The following is a 17,496-nucleotide window of genomic DNA, read 5'->3' as shown; positions in this document are numbered from 1 at the left end:
CACTGGCACTGATATTTTCAAATGCAAATTTTATTTTCTTATTTACGTATATTTAACAAATCAGCATTTAAAAAAAAAAGTGACCATAAACACACACACACACAAGACATTAAAGACACATGAAGGAAGAAGAGGAATGAAAATCAAGTAACAATACGTATACATTCGCGTACGTATCCACTGGGAATCATAAATGAGAGGAGGAAAGACAGAGGCTCTTCAAGAAGAGTCAGCTCACATTGATGGAGCTCAACAAGGAGATGCATCCTATTTTTTACATTCACTTAATGATCTCATTTTTCAAATGCTGCTACACAACCAACCTGAGTAATCCATGAACAGTATACAGGCAGGGTATGTTTTTTACACACCACCATTAATACCGATTGGCATCAGCAGGACGTACATCTCAAAGTTTCTTTTACATTATTCTAACAAAATATAGATGGTAATCCTTACCAGATACATGCACATATCTCCTGACTCATATACTCTGTATGTACAAGTTGCATTATTACACTTAACTTAAATTGTCTTAAACAAATAAGAGGACAGCTCTTCAAGGTGCTCTGTACTTGCTGTTTTATGAAAAAGTGCTTTCTAATCAATGTATGCACCTTCAGTAACTATATGCTGTACAGCATCAGGGTTTGATGAGGAGAACGATAACAAGCATAAAAAAATGGACTTTTGTGCTCAAAGTTGCTTGTCTGGAGCTATGCAAGACATGCTGCAGATGATTTAAACTATTTTACTTAAAAAGAAGTCTCTGCAGAGGCAGAGGATTATACTTCACTGTGTGCACTTGTCACTTGTTTTGCTTGTGACATTTCTCTGACATTTGTCTCTGAAAGAACAAAATTTGTCACACTTTCTATTCCCTGTATTCAACATTTGAGAAAGGAAATATAATCAAATGCCTTTTTTAAGACGTCCCTGCACTACTAACATCATGAATATTTGACATACACCCACCACAGACATCATCATCATCATCATAACAAATGTTACACCCTTCACGTCTGCTGACGCACTGTTACACTAGCAGTGGCTACAAGGGCAGCTCTTTGGCCACTGATTTAAATAGTGCTCTATCACAATGTCGGATCCTCTGTTCAGTACAGGTGCAGTGAACAGTCAGGATCAGCCTCATCTGTAGATTCTTCGATCGTTGCTCAGGGCCTCTGTCAGCTTGGTTTGCATGATCTCTTTGGTGGAATATAAAGGCAGCTCCAGTGTTGAGAAGCATGTATGTGTCTCAGGGTAGTACTGGTCGTAGGAGAGGTCCAGGACTTGTTTGTCTTTGATTGCCATCTTGATCTTCTGCATGCCAACAACAGGCACCCTTTCGAAGCCTGTCACAAACCCTAGTGGAGGGAAAAGTGGTGATCAGTGAGTTTTTTGGGTTTGAGACATTCTCAGTGTTCATATTTGCACTGCCTTCCCCTTGATTCAGACATAATTTTATCACCGTTCATGCTAATTAGAACAACCACCATTGCTGGTAAACCATCATCTACTGTGCAAGTGCATTTTCCCTAGATATTCTATTCGAAATAGCTCTGGATAGTAAAATAATGTTGGTTATTAATTGGATTCTAATGATTAGTTGCCCATCACAAGATGGACTGTAGTTGTTTTTTCATAGGTTGTATGTACATATGTTCAAATCGGGTACGATACTTACAAAGGAATACTTTTCTCTGCACCTCGGTGAGTTCATCAAAAACCTCCCAAAACATCTGTATAGTGGGGTGGCCGACACTGTATTGCCCCTCATAACCAGTGTTCTAATCACAGATAAACAGACTCAATTACTTCCGTTATAGACTGTCCATCAATCAATATTATGAGTATTTAAATCAAGCACATGATGATGTGATGTAAGGGTTGTGGTTGCTAAAAGAAAATGTAGACCATGGTTGGTAGGCTTAGGTTTTGTTTAGACTGCACCTGTTTGAGCTTTGCCCAGTCATGGAAGTCTTTGCCCACCAGCACTTCCTGTAGCTCTTCTGGCCGGAAAAGCTTCACCAGATCTCGATCACACACCTGGAAGAAGCCTTGCTTGAATTCCTGGAACACACCCTTCACTGATGTGTTGAAGGCATAATTCACGTAGGCATTCACAAACTCCTTCCTGTTTGGCAGACAGAATTCGACAAATAGATCCACATATCAGTCACTTTTATTTTATTTCAAGTAAAAGTGATTTAAATCACCTATCCTCCTGACAGACATTTTTCTGTGGAACCTAGTAGCTTCATTTGCTCATCTACAGAACTTACTTGTTGTGTACCCCAAGGGTCGATTCTGGGCCTCATTCGTTTCTCATTTATACACTTTCCCTGGGTCTCATAATAAGTGCACATAGAATATCTTCTCATGTCTTCCTCTCAACCATATTAGCAGCCTGGTTGCTTTGAGGAAATTAAGTGATGGATGACTTGTATCATTCTCCATCTTAGGAGCTTAGTATTTTTTTGTTAAAATTTTGAAAACCAAACACAGGACATTCTTCAGTCTTGTTTTAATCAGTTAAGAAGGATCTCAACTAAGTACACACACATGCACAGAGAATTATCACTAGCTTTACGGTGCTTTTTAGCATATTTTTCTGTTTTTTAAGGCCCACAGGTTCACTGGTTTGTTTCACTCTCATAATGTCAAAAAAATAATAATAATATTATAATATATATATACGTAATATACTTTTGTGGTTCTTACTTGTTTTGACTTGTTACCCGCTTTTCAGGATTTTCAGGGTCAAGGTCAACCTCTGTCCCATTCCAGTTGATCTGGATTGGTTATGAGATAAAAGAAAATCGTAATATCACTGCTTTGGGTGACGATAATGGATTGCCAGTTGGATATCACGAAGAGATAAGTTAAGGACCATCTGTAAAACACCTACTACAAAATCCTTGTCCAGCTTTTCAATGTCAACATCTCCGTATTCTTCCAAGATGCACTGCAGACTCCTTTAAACACAATATAACAGGTGACATTTAAAACATTAAAGGAGCTGTACAATGTTCTGACCAGAAAAATTACAACTAAACTACAACTACAACTAAAAATCGGTGTGACTTAAATGTACAGTAATTTCCTCTTACTCTCCAACACATGGGCTGAATTCCTTCATATCCTCCAGTGTAGGCTTTACACCGAGCAGCTTCTTGAACAGAGCCAGTGGGAAGGGTAAGTGTATGATGCACTGATTGTATAAAGCCAATCCGCAGAGAACCCCAAACTGGAAGTATCTCTCGTCCTCCTGTGCCGCCTGGTGTTGATGGTACAGACAATTGATATCAGAAATTGGAAATCTGCTCTATGAGTTCTTGAAAATATAGGTGATGATTTCTGATTTTTTACGAGTTAGGATCAGAAGTAAAAGTTCAGAATTAAAGAGCTAAATTGTTATGTATAACCAAAAGAAGGGAATCCATAAAATACAATGATTTCTAAGTTTATTCCTGAATGAGGATCTCATGTCTTACATTGGAGGGGAACCATGCCAGCGTTTCAGAGTCGTTGAACCAGAACATCCCAGATTCAGCCGAGACCATCTCATGAAACACTTCATAAAAGAAGTCTTTTCTGTAGACATTATCGACTGTGTAGTTTTCATCAAAATACACCTAGGGGGCAAAAAGGGCAAAACACCTGCTACAACAGAAGCTTATACAGGAGTAACTAAACATCATGCAAGCTTTTCAGTGTGACTTTGCCAAGGCTATGGCTGAAACTATCAGACCAAAACTACATGTTTACCACAAGTTGCAGCTTGTAGTCACTTTGATCAGCAACAGCCAGTTGTTCAAAGGTGTCCTCCAAAACTGCTGTCCTCCTCAGGTTCAGTTCAAAGAAATGGTCCTCAGGCAGAGCAAATGGGAAAAAGAAATTGAAGAAGTTGTATTCAAGTTCTGCCTCCAACTGGAAAAAAAAAGTTCATAGCTTATTACCGGATTTCTTGGAGACTTCTTGACCTTGACAGTATTGTGTGCAACTAGTTCTCATGAGTGACAGTTCTACATCAATTACCTTGGTGTTATCAGCATTCAGGTCAAAAACCATTTTCTTTGATTGCAGATCCATCACAATTGGAAAGCTACAAAGGATAAGTGGCTGTGGATACCAGTTCTAAAAGGGAAAACATACAGGTCCTTTACATGTGTATGACAATGACAATTGAAGATCTCAGATTTTTTTCTCAGATGTGTTTTTACAGTGTCTGAAAAGTGAAAGAAATAAAAGGAGGCAGTAAGCAGGAACAACTCGCCACTAGTCATTAAGTGGATTCACACCCATGATGTGCAGGCACATGGTTTTAGCTCACAATTTGATAAAATCCATGTTTTTTTTTACCATGTGTTGCGACTGTAAACGCCAAAGCTGCAGATCCTCATCAAGAAAATCTTGGTCAATCTTCAAACAGAAGTCCTGTTCTGGCATCCTTTTAGATTCTGCAATCCTGCTGTTTGCCTTTAAAACAAGAGTTTGATTTATTAGGTGAACAGTTCAATAAAGTAAAAAGTTTTATTTTGTAGTCAGAGTAAGAAGCATTGCTAGTTTAGGATTATGCTGTGGGACAGTCACAGAACATCCAAGTAACAGGGGAAACTAACGTTGTACATGTACTGGAGGACTAGCAGCAGGTTTCTGACTCCAGAGGTGCGAGGAACAGGCTGAGAGGACAGGATCACTGAGAGGGCCTGCTTCCACACCGTAACGTGTTTAATCATGGTAGAGGGCGACAGCGAGGACCACCAGTCACCTGAAGAGGACAACGTCGCAGACATTAATGTCAGTGTGCAGCTTGTCATCTACAGCTCTTCATCTAAAAGCTCATGGTGGCTGCTCCCTCTTGTTCCATTTCTTCCCACAACTGAAAAAAAGTCTTGTAGGCAGCATTTTTGAGAAGTGATCAAGGTTAGTGTTAACTGTGGTGACAATTATGTAGTGGTTTCCTTGACAAAGTCACAATAAAAGCCTTCCCGTTTCGTGTGTTAAATTCCGTTAATATGAAGCAGCATAAAGAAATATTCAATTTGAATTTGTAGTAAGTTAATACAAGTAAATAGAGTGAATAGTACAGAGTGAGGCTGTGAGATCAGTGAGATACAATTGTGCTGGATTACATGCATGCAGTGTTAGTTGTGGAACTATAGAGAACCAATGAGGCCACTATTTGTCTCCCTTACTGTTCAATGTCTGTTCATATAATTTTCTCAATGGATCTCATGGACCATAACTGTAATGTACTGAATCGGTGGTGGGAGTACCTATGATTTTGAGGCTGTCTGTAGACAGACTTAGTACGACAGCAGCGACCGCCTCAGCGAGCTTTGTGCTCGTTCGTCTCTGTTTGTGTTTCTGGATCACATGCAGAAGTTCATTGAGAAGCAGGAAGATCCTCAGCCCCTCCACTCCCACTGGTTTCTTATCAAGGGAGGGAAGCAAGTGCAGGACAGCATCCTCAACCTGTTAGTTTCAAAAGGATTGCAAGGGTCAGTCATCGACCGACAACTGGGTTCAGGTGTCTACGTTCAGGGAAAAATACAAGGCTTATTTAGTCCGTTTTTAAAAGCCTCAGACAAGTTAGCAAACTTATTAAAATACATTTTGGGAGTAAATATAAAGTAAAACCCATCATGCCATTTTGAACAGTAACAGAGATATTCAAAGTAGATAACTTTGAGAAGACAAACCCGTTCATACACTTTAGCTACATACCTCTGCCAAAACATGATCCTTCTTTATCAGTTTTTTGAAAGCACATCTTGCAGCTGACAAGTTCATGCCAGAGTACTTTGGTGAGGTCTGGAAATGTTTATCTTTGCTAAAAACACAAAGAAAAAAGACAAAGAGCACCATGACCATGTTAGCATGATAACGCTTCTAATGAGTGTGAGCGTGAATGGCTGTCTGTCTCTATGTGTCGGCCCTGTGATTGACTGGCGACCAGTCCAGAGTGAACCCCGCCTCTCATCTAATGCCAGCTGGGATTGGCTGCAGCCCCCCCTGCGACCCTTAAGGATAAGCGGTATAGACACTGGATGGATGGACGAAATACAATTAAGGCTGATGGAGATGCCATTAGCTTCAGAGATGTTTGATTATACACTAAAGCAGGGGTCACCAACCTTTTTGAAACCGAGAGCTACTTCATGGGTACTGAGTCATACGAAGTTTGTCACACTCCTCTGAAATAACAAATGAGCTCAGTTTGCTTTTAGTTATATATTATTATCAATGATTAATGATACTCATCTATGTGAAGACACTGATCATGTTAGTGATTTCTCACAATGATTATCAACAATGACTTAACAAGGTGGGAAACAGATAAAATCAATATTACACATTTAATGTCTATTCTCAGCAATTGTTTACATTTTCAGATGATCACTTCTACAACATTTCATAGAACAAATGTTCCATTTTCACTGCCCACTGACAAAGAGCCTTTAAACACATCATCAACTATGCTGCAGCATGTTTGTAAAAGTTATCAATTAAGTAATGTTTAAGAAAAATTAACTTTCACATTTTTAAACAAATCTTACCACATTTTAAACTAATGAACAAATCTGCGGCACTTTTAACAAAATTATATCTGTTTATATTTCATGAACACACTTTTGCATTGAACACAATTAAAAATCAATATTTTTATTCACCGTTGCCATGACACCGCCATGTTGCCCCTGACAACATCTGGTATCTGTTTGAAAATGTGGAACTCTAAACGAGGCTTCGGCTGCTTTTTGGGATTTTTCCTCCGGCCTGGTGAAAACAGACTGCTGCTTACCCAAAGCTGCCTTCAGCTCACGGGCTGTTTCTGCATGTCGCGCGCTTCCCGGTGGGCAGTTAGTATGCTAGTTAGCATGGCAGTTAGCATGCTAGTTAGCATGGCAGTTAGTATGCTAGCTTTGTGACCCGTAGTGAAGTGTCGCAAATGAGACACACGCAGTTTTCTTTCGCAGTAGTAACAAAGAACTCTTCCTCCCATTCACTGTGAAAATGATGAGCTTTCTTTCTTTTTTCTGCCATGTTTTTTGGGTTAGAAACCTCATTCAGCTCCCCATCTCCGCTGCGCCCGCTAGCTTACTCTGCACAAGCGCCAAAGAAGCACCTTTGAACTTTGACCTTTGAACTCGAAGAGGTCAGAGTTCACCTAAAACTATCTAAACTAATTCTTTTATTTTTAAGATATTGTCATTTTCAAATCTATATAAATGCAAGTGTGATTAAAAAAAGAATAACAACAGATTCAACAAATTTAATTTTAGACGCAGCTCACTGGTGAGTTGTGCTATTTTTAGAACAGGCCTATGGGGGCGACTCATGTGTTCTTTGGGGGCGACCTGGTGCCCGCGGACACCGTGTTGGTGACCCCTGCTCTAAAGTATAAGCCAAACACTCCCACAACACTCCCACAATACCACTTATCACCAAAGGTGCCGCCAAAGAAATCGCTACTTCATCATTTCACGCCAACAACGTCACACTCGACACTTTGTTGGAGGCCTCGCTACCAAGTGTGTAGTAGATCGGATGAAAGTGACGAACACAAAGTAAGACAGGCAGACAGACAGACAGACAGACAGACAGACAGGCAGACAGACAGACTTCCTTTATAATTAGATGAATGTCTGTACCAAATTTCGTCCCAATCTATCCAGTAGTCATTGAAATGCTTCAGTGTGGTGGACTAACTAGACCACCATCTGGTTAAACAGTAAATGTTACATTTCAGCCTGATAAAGAGAAGTGATGGGCATGCTGGGAGCTACTGTGCTTACCGTTGCTCAAGGAAGCTTTTATTGACACAGGATGCAGAGGAAAATGTCCTGTGAATTTCCCTGTGAAGATTTAACAGCTGCATTGAGAAAACAGTGCTACAAGCTTTCGATCCAAATGAATAATGCCAGTTGTAAAACATCAGGCTAACTAAACTAAATACATATGAAAAAAGAAAACTTACTGTTTAATCTTTTTCCAAGACTTCAAATCACATTCAGAGGTCCATTTGTCAATCAGATCAGCAAAACAGTGATGTGCTTTACTGACACCATCAGTGCTTGACTCTTCTTGAACCTCCTGTGAGTGAAACAAGCTGAGTTGACATTCATGTCATCATACCACCTACCATCATGGTCTGCGCTGCATGTATTTGTGTTGGTACCTCACTCGGCGTGCACGTTGCGAACGAACAGTTTCCTCCTGCGAAGATGTCTCTAATTTTAGGATCATCACCTCTGTCTGGAACAATTAAAGAATAAAATCATTCAATGCATTCACATTATTTAATTCACTTACTGCAGAAATGTAGTTCTAGTTACCCTGTGGCAGCTGAACAGGAAGCGGCACAGACCGGTGACTCTCCTCTCCATGTCCCAGCTGCCCTTGCTCTCCACACCCAAAGGAGTAGACCCTCTTGGAGCCCGTTAACACTAATGTGTGATGTCTGAATACATAAAATATAACAAACAACATTTCTAAAGCCATCAGAAACATAAATATGCTTTGACTCACTGGAGCAGCTTCCCAGCCTGTTGCAATATCTGACAAAGTGAAATTTCTTCAAGACACACAGTGAATTATGTCATATGTGGGTGCCACTGTTTACAACTTGTGATTTAGTACTCATCCCTGGTTTTGAAAGACAATTATAACATCATTGGGATTTCCCTATTGTTTTCAAACTAAAACACAGAAACAAGCCCTACGTACATATTACAAAGTATATCCAATTTAAAAAAGCCTATGAACTCAAGCTTTACTGTCAGATTATAGCTTTGCTTTGGTTCATCTGTTGATTAAATGGATCATACCCGACAGAGGGAAGGTTCTGACCTAACTGCCAGACAATGTAAATTAGACGTTGTGGTGTGGAGGTACAACTGGAAAAAGTTAAAACATCAAAATAGCTTCAGCCTTTCAACATTATGAACTAAACAGGCATAGAATCATTGTAATATGAAAGGTGATATATTGTACCGTCCACATGCAATCCTGGTGACCTTTGCCCCCCAGAGCTCTGCTACAAGCCGAGGACGTAGCTCATCGCTGAATGAGTTGTGTCCAAGCTGTCCGTACTGACCAGAGCCAAAGGTAAACACTGCACCATCCTGAGGAAGCAACCAGACCACCATCGTTTAGAGTCCCACAGTAATACTGGCTCTATCCATGTTCAAATGTGTTTGATAAGTCAGCGTGCTTTTTAAAAAAAATTGTTTTCTGTTTATTTTACCACCACACTTGAAATAAGATTTACAAAATGTGGCATTAGTGTCCTTTTCAGCCGCAGCAGGAAGCAAAAAGCTCAGATAAACTCACTGTTAACTACCAGCGCAAACACTGAGGCATGGTTTACAGCTACTGACCAATATATTTCGGTCAGGAGTCGGTGGAGACCAAAACAGAGTTAAAAAGACACAGAATACTGGACTTCAGGTGGACAGAAACATGACTTTCCCACATCAGCTTAAAAGATGAGAATATGTCTATGTTGTGTTTACCGGCTGTTAAAAAGTAGTCAGAAAATCAGATAATTTTGGTTTAAGTGTGTTTGTCCATGAACAGTAAATATTATATTAATAAAACTGATGAAAAGATGTTTGGGGAAAAAAAAACATCTTCTAAGCTGATATCTGAATCTGGCGAAAAGGTTAACAAGATCATATAAAACCTCCATCATTCCATTTGTACATGGAGTAAATTAGAATCACTGACCCTATAATGTCTGCTGTCTAGGAAATACAGCAGGAAGTGTGGCAGGTGAGTGGTTACAACATGAGAGTGTTTAAAAGTGTTCTGGTGACACTAGTAATACAGTACGAAACACTGTGAGTAGTTATTAGGAACGAGTGAGGAAGGAGAACAAATCTGCAGTCCTTGGTAACTACTCAGAATTTTGTAGACTGCATTAACAATAAATTGTCACCAGCTTTTGTCAAACCTTTGTCAAAATGGCCGTGTGGTCCTTTCCACAGGAAACATGGACAGTTTTCCTCATGTTCAGGTAATGAACAGAAGTTGGTGTGTGTCTGTCTGTAGAGAAGAAAAGCACGTTGGGCTTTACTTGCCACAGAAACACTAAATGTTCTCATAAATGGAAGACAGGACGACTGCTTTTATTCACCTGTGGTGTCTCCCAGCCCGAGCTGTCCACAGTGGTTCCTGCCCCAGCCGAACACACCTCCAGAGACTGAGAGGGCGAAGCTCTGCTCCCCCCCCGCAGCCACCTGAACCAGGGGCATCGCTGACAGAGATCGGAGGTGCTGGGGTGAAGCGGCGCCGAGCCTCCTCTTCCCCTGACCCAGCTGTCCTCTGGAGTCCAGGCCCCACGTGTACACCTGACCATCTGTGGAGAAACCAGTACCACTGAGACTCCACACTGGTCGTATGTGGGTAAGACACACAGCATCATTTCCTGTTGCACAAAGGTGCCAAAGTTTAGCGTAGTTAGGAGTTAGGAGTTAGGAGTTAGGAGTTACTCCTGTAGCGTTATTATAGATCCTACTGAACTCTTAAAGGGCCAGTTCACCCAAATGGAACACATAAAAACACCTTGAAACACTGAAAAGTTTCTTTTTAAATGTAAAAAGGAGAATTATATAGCACACACACACACACACACACACACACACACACACACACACACACACACACACACACACACACATATATATATATTGTTACATTAAAATAGATTATAAAACATCATATCTAATTATTACACCACAAATAAAACTGTCTGTTGTTTTGGGGTGGAGCTCTGACATAAAGGAAATGATGACTCGATGATGAATGAAATGAGATGAAAAACACTCATTAGCTGCAGCTCCAGCTCAGACACACAAACCCCTGCACATAAAACCACCCGACCCTTTCAGTTTGCAGCACTTTCCTGGACTTTACGGTACCTTTGGTCAGGGCCACTGAATGCTGGCTCCCACAGGCGACCTGAGACACTGGTATGTTACACAGAGCTTCCAGGGGCCTGAGAGGACGAGGAGCAGAGCAGAGATCAGACACACAGTTATCAGAGGTGACAGGCATGAAGGCAGGACACCGACTGATGCAAATGACTCAGTCTCTCCTTACTTAGGGATGTTGGAGTGGCTTGTGTCCACACAGAGGACTTTGCCGGTCTCAGACAGCAGTGTGACCACATCATCAGCACATCTCACAGCCTCAATCTTCTCTTTACATTTGATAAACTCTGAGGAAACACGGACACACAGCAGCTGAAAGTGGATGCAGGCGGTTACATGCATTAGCACCATTACTGCAATCCAGAAAACTTTGTAGGTGAGAGGTTTTGCAGTGAATAAACACTGGCAGCATGCTCACTCTGTTTTCCTCTGGCTCTTTTCCCATCTTTGCTCTCATTAGTGCGAATGATGAAGGCATTTCCGTTGGTTTTAACAAAGGCGAGCACCCTGTGACCTGCCGACAGGTCCCCGATGTGGTACCCGAGGTCCAGACGGCCAACCCCGGCATCTGTGGCTCTGTCTGTGGTGTCTGAACCACCTCTCAGCCTGAAGCCCCGCCGGCTGTCCTCCCCCCACGACAACATATCCAACAGTGCCTCCTCAAGAGCGACTGCTGCTTTTTAAAACACCGGAATCGAAACTAAGATCGGGACGCGAACCGTGCTGCGAAAACAAAACCTAAAGACGGATGACTCAGGTGATCAGCAGGGACACAGTCAGCTGGAGGGCAGAGAAATGAGAGTGAAAGTCATGTTTGACTCAGTGTTTGTGATCAGTCAGCCTGGCTGCCACAGGACTCATTGTTCATGTCTGATGTGTGAATGTGCAGGTCAGACAGACGTTTTAGCGACAGGATGAAGAGACAAAGGAGTTAAAACCTGGCTTCAAATGTTCCAAAGCTAATGTAGCTCACCCTGTCAGACTGGTAAACATACATACATGTTTATTAATAATGAGTTTCAATAGAAACAACAACAACAACAACAACAACATAATAATAATAATACTGTTTTTATTTTGAATTGTTATACACACACACACACACACACACACACACACACACACACACACATATATATATATATATATATATATATATATACACATACACATATACGTATATATATATACACACTACTCACAAAAAGTTAGGGATATTCGACTTTCAGGTGAAATATATGGAAAATGTAAAAAGTGAATGCTACAGTGATATTATATCATGAAAGTAGGGCATTTAAGTAGAAGCATGCAATGGTGATTTCTTCATCTTAAACAATTTATTGAAAGAAAATCTAACAACAGTGGTAGGTATACCACAACAAAACATTTTCGGTGCCTCAATAAATTGGGATGTGGCCAAAGGACGTCCACTCCTCTCCTTTCTGTGACTCTTCCAGTCTCTGTATCACTGTTCCAACCTCCTGATGACACTCTGTGACCCTCTAAGCTCAGTGAACACCTCCGTCTGAGGACTTCCTGTTTGAAGCCTCCAGTGTTGAGGTGCTGCTGATCAATTGTTAGGTGTCGTCTTGGTCTCATGATGTCAGAATGTGAACAGCAGGATGAGGAGGACTGTTTAAATACCAATTCTACCTGAAGCAGGAAATGTATTGGTGGACTCATGGATCAAACCTGTTGTGAATGTTGCTGTTAAGCTTCTTGTTAGAGAACAGCAGCTGGTGCAGAAAGTACTGAGACACTGAACAGTTGGACATGTGCATTCAAAGGTTTAGAGAAGGTCACATTAAGTTCACCTGGAAAGGTTAGAATGCATTTTAGGTTCATCCTGAAATTTCACCTGGAAGCCGAATATCCCTAACTTTTAGTGAGCAGTGTATTTAATAGTATTTTTCAAGTTAGGAGCACAAAGAGATTTTCATACGCAGCATAAAAGAAAAACAAAAAGAGCAGAAGACCGCAGACAGCATTAAAAACACAAGAATAGCAAAGCACACCATTAACAGACTGCATGAAACAGAGCTCACAAATAAGTCACCCGCAGACAGATCAGGTGGAAATGACAACACAATCAAAATAAACTCTAATCTTAAAATCAGATGGTTGCCCACCAGAGCTGTAGTTCAACACGTAAGACAAAAGGCAAAGTGTCTTAACTGATTTAAATGCAGAAATAACGGATCTAGATAACATTCCTCTGAACTTGGAAATGTACCTGAGTTGGAAGAAACATTTTTAGAGTTTAGGTCAGTGCTGGAAATATCTCCCAGGTTCTTGGCAGGAAATAAACGGCTAAATAAAAAAATCATAAGGAATAATCAAACTGCACTGCAATCATATACATATATGCTCTTATTCTCATCAACTCAAAGCAGCCTTATTTTTCACTGGCATTAGATTTTTAGATCATGTTTCTCATGTTATTTTACTTGTAGCTCATCCTGAGGGAGCAGTTTTAGCGTGTCAAGTCCTCATGTCTGTATTATATGTCCACTAAAGTAGATGCTGAGAGACAGTGCAGTTTATTGGAAATGTTTTGTGTGTTTTAACTGGTAACTACAGCGTACACGTGGTTGGTTCTTTGCCCTTTTTAAAGTGAAGTCAGTTTCAACAAACCAAATCACGTCACTCGGCGCACAACATAATACTCATATGTGCTCAGAGGCTGAGTGACTTCATCTAAATGAAGTCTGACCTGGAGCTTGTTGACTGAAATATTTAATTTATTACGTGATCACCTTTAAAGATGATGATGCAGATCGACCACAAGATGGAGGCAGAGATTAAACCTTCCTGCGGTTTGACTCTCAGTGTGACAACATGACCAGGCCTCCAGCTAACTTCATGAAGCAGCCATCATTTTTACCAAATCATTTTACCGTCCTAGTAAAGAGCGAGGAGATAAACCCGCACGGTTGACTGAAAGGCGATGCTTTGACTTAAAACTCCAGGACAACACTCTCTTTGCAGGAGACGACGAGCCTCATGGCAAATCACAAGTGGGAGGAACTGTCAAAAGCTGCTACAGCGCGTCAGTCATGTGATTTTTAAAGTGTCCTTAGAGTGTCCTGACCTCAGGCAGTTTGAATCCTAATGTGTGCCGTGAAATTACAGATTACAAGAGTATGAACAAACAATACTTCCTCGTTCTTTGACGTGTCAGAGGTCAGCTGGGCTGACCTGTTGGATGAAGTGAGGCTGAATGTGCTTCACACTTCTCACAGCTTTCTCACCCTTCTCATTGGAGGACGTCTAAATAGGCAACACAAATGTGATACCTTATTTTGCATAATTAGGCCGTTTAGGGCCTTACATGGTCGTCATTTGAAGAGCTTACCTGCCTGCTGCTGTACTGTTTATGGCTTATGGCCCATGTCATCATTCATAAGGATAAGAATTACAGAGCTGTACATTAACAGGTATGCAAATGCATGTATGAAATGCCAATTTTTAATAATACACTTATTGTGTATAATGTGCTTGCTACTCAGGCCCATAATTTACCAACAATGTAGTTCAGGACTTACATTTTTAGGGTATATATATATATATATATATATATATATGTATATATATAATCCATAAAAGCGTAGAGTAAATCCAAAAAGTGCAGGTGGTGTTAAAGAGATGTCTGTGTAACGTGTTCATGTCTTACTAGGTTGGTATTCAGTCTTAGAACCGAACCTGGAACAGTGCATCTCAAAACAGTAAAAGCCCAAAGCCCATTTTTTTTCATGCACTGCATAAATTGTTGTGCTCTTGGCTTTCCTGAAGAGGATAACCATGTTGGAAGTGATTCTTCCATCAGCCTTTCACTCCTTTCATGCACCGTTGCCAGAAAATGTCAAAGCTTCAGCTCCGTCTGGGCTGGAGGAACATCACCTTCATCCTGTTTGGTGCCACAGAGCAACAAAACAGATTTCCCTCCAAATCCAACCCGGAGGCACCAAAGGAAAAACACACAGCTGCTGCTAGGGGCTGCCAGTCCTTATCGATCTGTTAAAGTCACCAGAAAGGACAAGTCCTAATAAAATGATAAATTAATTGTATTTTCTTGCCATATTTTCTGTTTACTCAGCACTTACTCAGCACTTAATAGTAGTCTGTCCTGCGGTGGCTTTGCTGTACTCATGTCAGGATTTTTATCCTCTTGATGCAACTTGAGTCTTTGACAGTAAGTGAAGGAATGCAGCCTCTTGAGAAACAAACTGCACTTCCAGCACTGTGTGTATGTGTGTGCGCGCGCGTGTGTGTGTGTGTGCATGTGCGAGTGTGTGTGTGCGCTCAGCACTCAGCTTCAGGGGAATGAGTTGTGCTGAGCCGTACCAGGACCTAAACATCCAGAGTATCATCTCCCTTTCTCCGCTTCCCCAGATCACAGAACAACATGACCGCAGAGGATGTCTCTTTTTTCTTCTTTTAATCTTTCCCCCAGTGTCCTTTCTCTCTCTCTCTGCTGCTGGTTTTCTGTTTGCTCGGGTCTCTTCTTTTTTCTTATTTAGGAAAATTACGAGATTGCTTGCAGTGTGGCGGTTCTACTCCCCATCAGATGTTAAATGTGACTTTTTAAAGTTGTTTTTTAGGTAAAACCAGGGAGATGTGAGGGAGACCTAAAAAAGTGCACTGCTAACAGCTTAACCCACTAGAGGGCAAAACTTTACTTTGTCAAAACTTGATCGCCACCAGCTTTTAGCGTTGTCCACTCTGTGCTGCACACATGACCTCTATCCCTTTCCAGTCTTCTTCCAGGCACCGTGTCATCGGAATGAAATTAACAATTTCCCATCATACTTCTATCTGAAAATATTCTGCTGTACAGATGATCGAATATTGGAGCACAGCTCATGTTCTGACAGTGATTTATGTACTGATAAATCCTTTCAATTTTTTGTGTGTGTTTTTTTTTTTGGGACTTTTTGCAGTATTGTTTGAAAAATGTCTGTGAATTTATGGTGTCTTTTAAATGCATATATGCTGAGCACAGATGTATGCATGACACAATAATAAGCACCTTATTCATTCATTCAGTCAGTCCTGGGGTCTTATTTTACATTGCTGAAAACTAAAAATGTGTCAATCAGCCTTTTCCACAGCAAGCATTTTGTCATGTTACAGGCGTGTAAATAAAATGAACAGTGGCTGTGTTCCATTTAGCTGTTGGTATTCAGCATGCGGCCATGGCCTGTGACCTGTGGCCTATGTATGTTCCTGTGTGAGCGCACAGACAGGTGCTCCCTCTCTTGTCTTAGCAACTCTAGTTTGACATGATATCACGCGAAGCTATAGCTCATCTCAAACTGTGGCAAGGCTTCTTTGAGCACAATAACATTAAACACCTGCATTACATGAGGTGACCGAATGCAACATACCAATAGGAACGATAAGTCCGTACACGGCGTCACAGTCCTGAGGAGAGATTTACTCTATGTGACAAGAACTGTGTACAGCGTAGATAAATCATATGATAATTAAAAGGAATAACTTGACATTTGGGGAAATATGCTCATTCTCTTTCTTGCGGAGAATTAGATGCGAAGATTGATACCTGTCCCCCGACTGTATGACTGCTTTTTCACTGAAAACATGTGAAGAGGTTGATGAGAGTGGTGGAACTGTAGTAAAAACATTAAATACGGCTGCGTCCAAAATGCTTTGAGGGCAGAAAGAGTGAATTAAAACTGAAACTCACTATAAAGCCGAGGGGAGCTGCAGAGTCAAGTGATTCTAATTTCACGTTTGATATATTATTATCACAAAATGATTCATTAAGTTTATCATTTCTTTTTGGTCTACAGAGATATCTGCTGAGCACCAAAAAGGGTTGATGCACAATACTTGGCGCCCTCAGAATATGCTTGTGTGCGATTTTTTTTTTTCTCTGTGCTTTGCAAGGGGCCTAATCCATGTTTGCTGTATCTGCTCTGAGTAGAACATTTAGATACAACGTCTAATGTGACTACTGAAAGTGGACAAACCTACAGTTATACTGACCAGCTATCTCGCTTCAAAGGCCTTCAGCGGCATGAGGCCGGGACAGAGATGAAACACTAAAACACACACACACACACACACACAGAGCAGAGAGAGATGAGAGATATAGGCCCTGTCCGACAGCTGAGATATAGCACAAGGGCCCTGGGGAGTTTCAGGGGATTTCCACCGAGGGAATCGGACACGTTGTCTGATTTACACTAACACTTTGGCTAAACCTATGATAAAAGTTCACAAAAGAAACATTGCTTTATCTGTCTTTATCCATCTCTGCCTCCATCTGTCTCCGTCTCTGTTTTCTGCTCTGCTGCTTTCTCTCTCTCTCTCTCTCTCCACAAACACCACGCTGGCTGCTTTTAAAGCTGACTTATTATTTTCATGTATGTGAGTGTTGCCCGTCACTGATCTCGCATTCCTCCTTAAATAAAAAGTATTGTCAGAAGTTACTGCGAGGCTGACGGTCGTAACATAAAGACGAAACAAAAGAGCGGATTTTAAGCTGAAAAAGAAGCCGGGGGGGCGAGAGAAGTAAGACAGGGCAGCA

At 41.0% G+C, this 17,496-nt stretch overlaps 1 protein-coding gene across 1 annotated transcript; it reads right to left on the bottom strand.

Annotated features, from left to right (window-relative positions):
- Positions 1–75: 75 nt before the first annotated feature.
- On the bottom strand, positions 76–11,587 carry LOC139201458 (probable E3 ubiquitin-protein ligase HERC4). Its single transcript, XM_070830784.1, has 23 exons — positions 11,362–11,587; positions 11,113–11,230; positions 10,932–11,008; positions 10,148–10,369; positions 9,965–10,056; positions 9,004–9,134; positions 8,346–8,470; positions 8,189–8,265; positions 7,988–8,103; positions 7,806–7,865; positions 5,734–5,839; positions 5,283–5,481; positions 4,626–4,774; positions 4,366–4,482; positions 4,042–4,140; positions 3,772–3,927; positions 3,498–3,638; positions 3,114–3,280; positions 2,912–2,978; positions 2,725–2,795; positions 1,954–2,137; positions 1,688–1,790; positions 76–1,367 (listed from the first exon to the last, which is right to left on the bottom strand). Exons 1-23 carry the CDS (start codon positions 11,585–11,587, stop codon positions 1,150–1,152), a joined length of 3,021 nt encoding a protein of 1,006 aa, XP_070686885.1. The 3' UTR covers positions 76–1,149.
- Positions 11,588–17,496: the final 5,909 nt, after the last annotated feature.

This window comes from Pempheris klunzingeri, chromosome 5, assembly GCF_042242105.1.
Source record: "Pempheris klunzingeri isolate RE-2024b chromosome 5, fPemKlu1.hap1, whole genome shotgun sequence".
Taxonomy (NCBI): domain Eukaryota; kingdom Metazoa; phylum Chordata; class Actinopteri; order Acropomatiformes; family Pempheridae; genus Pempheris; species Pempheris klunzingeri.
The sequence above is the reverse complement of the archived record's forward strand: the minus strand, read 5'-3'. Positions and strand labels throughout refer to the sequence as shown.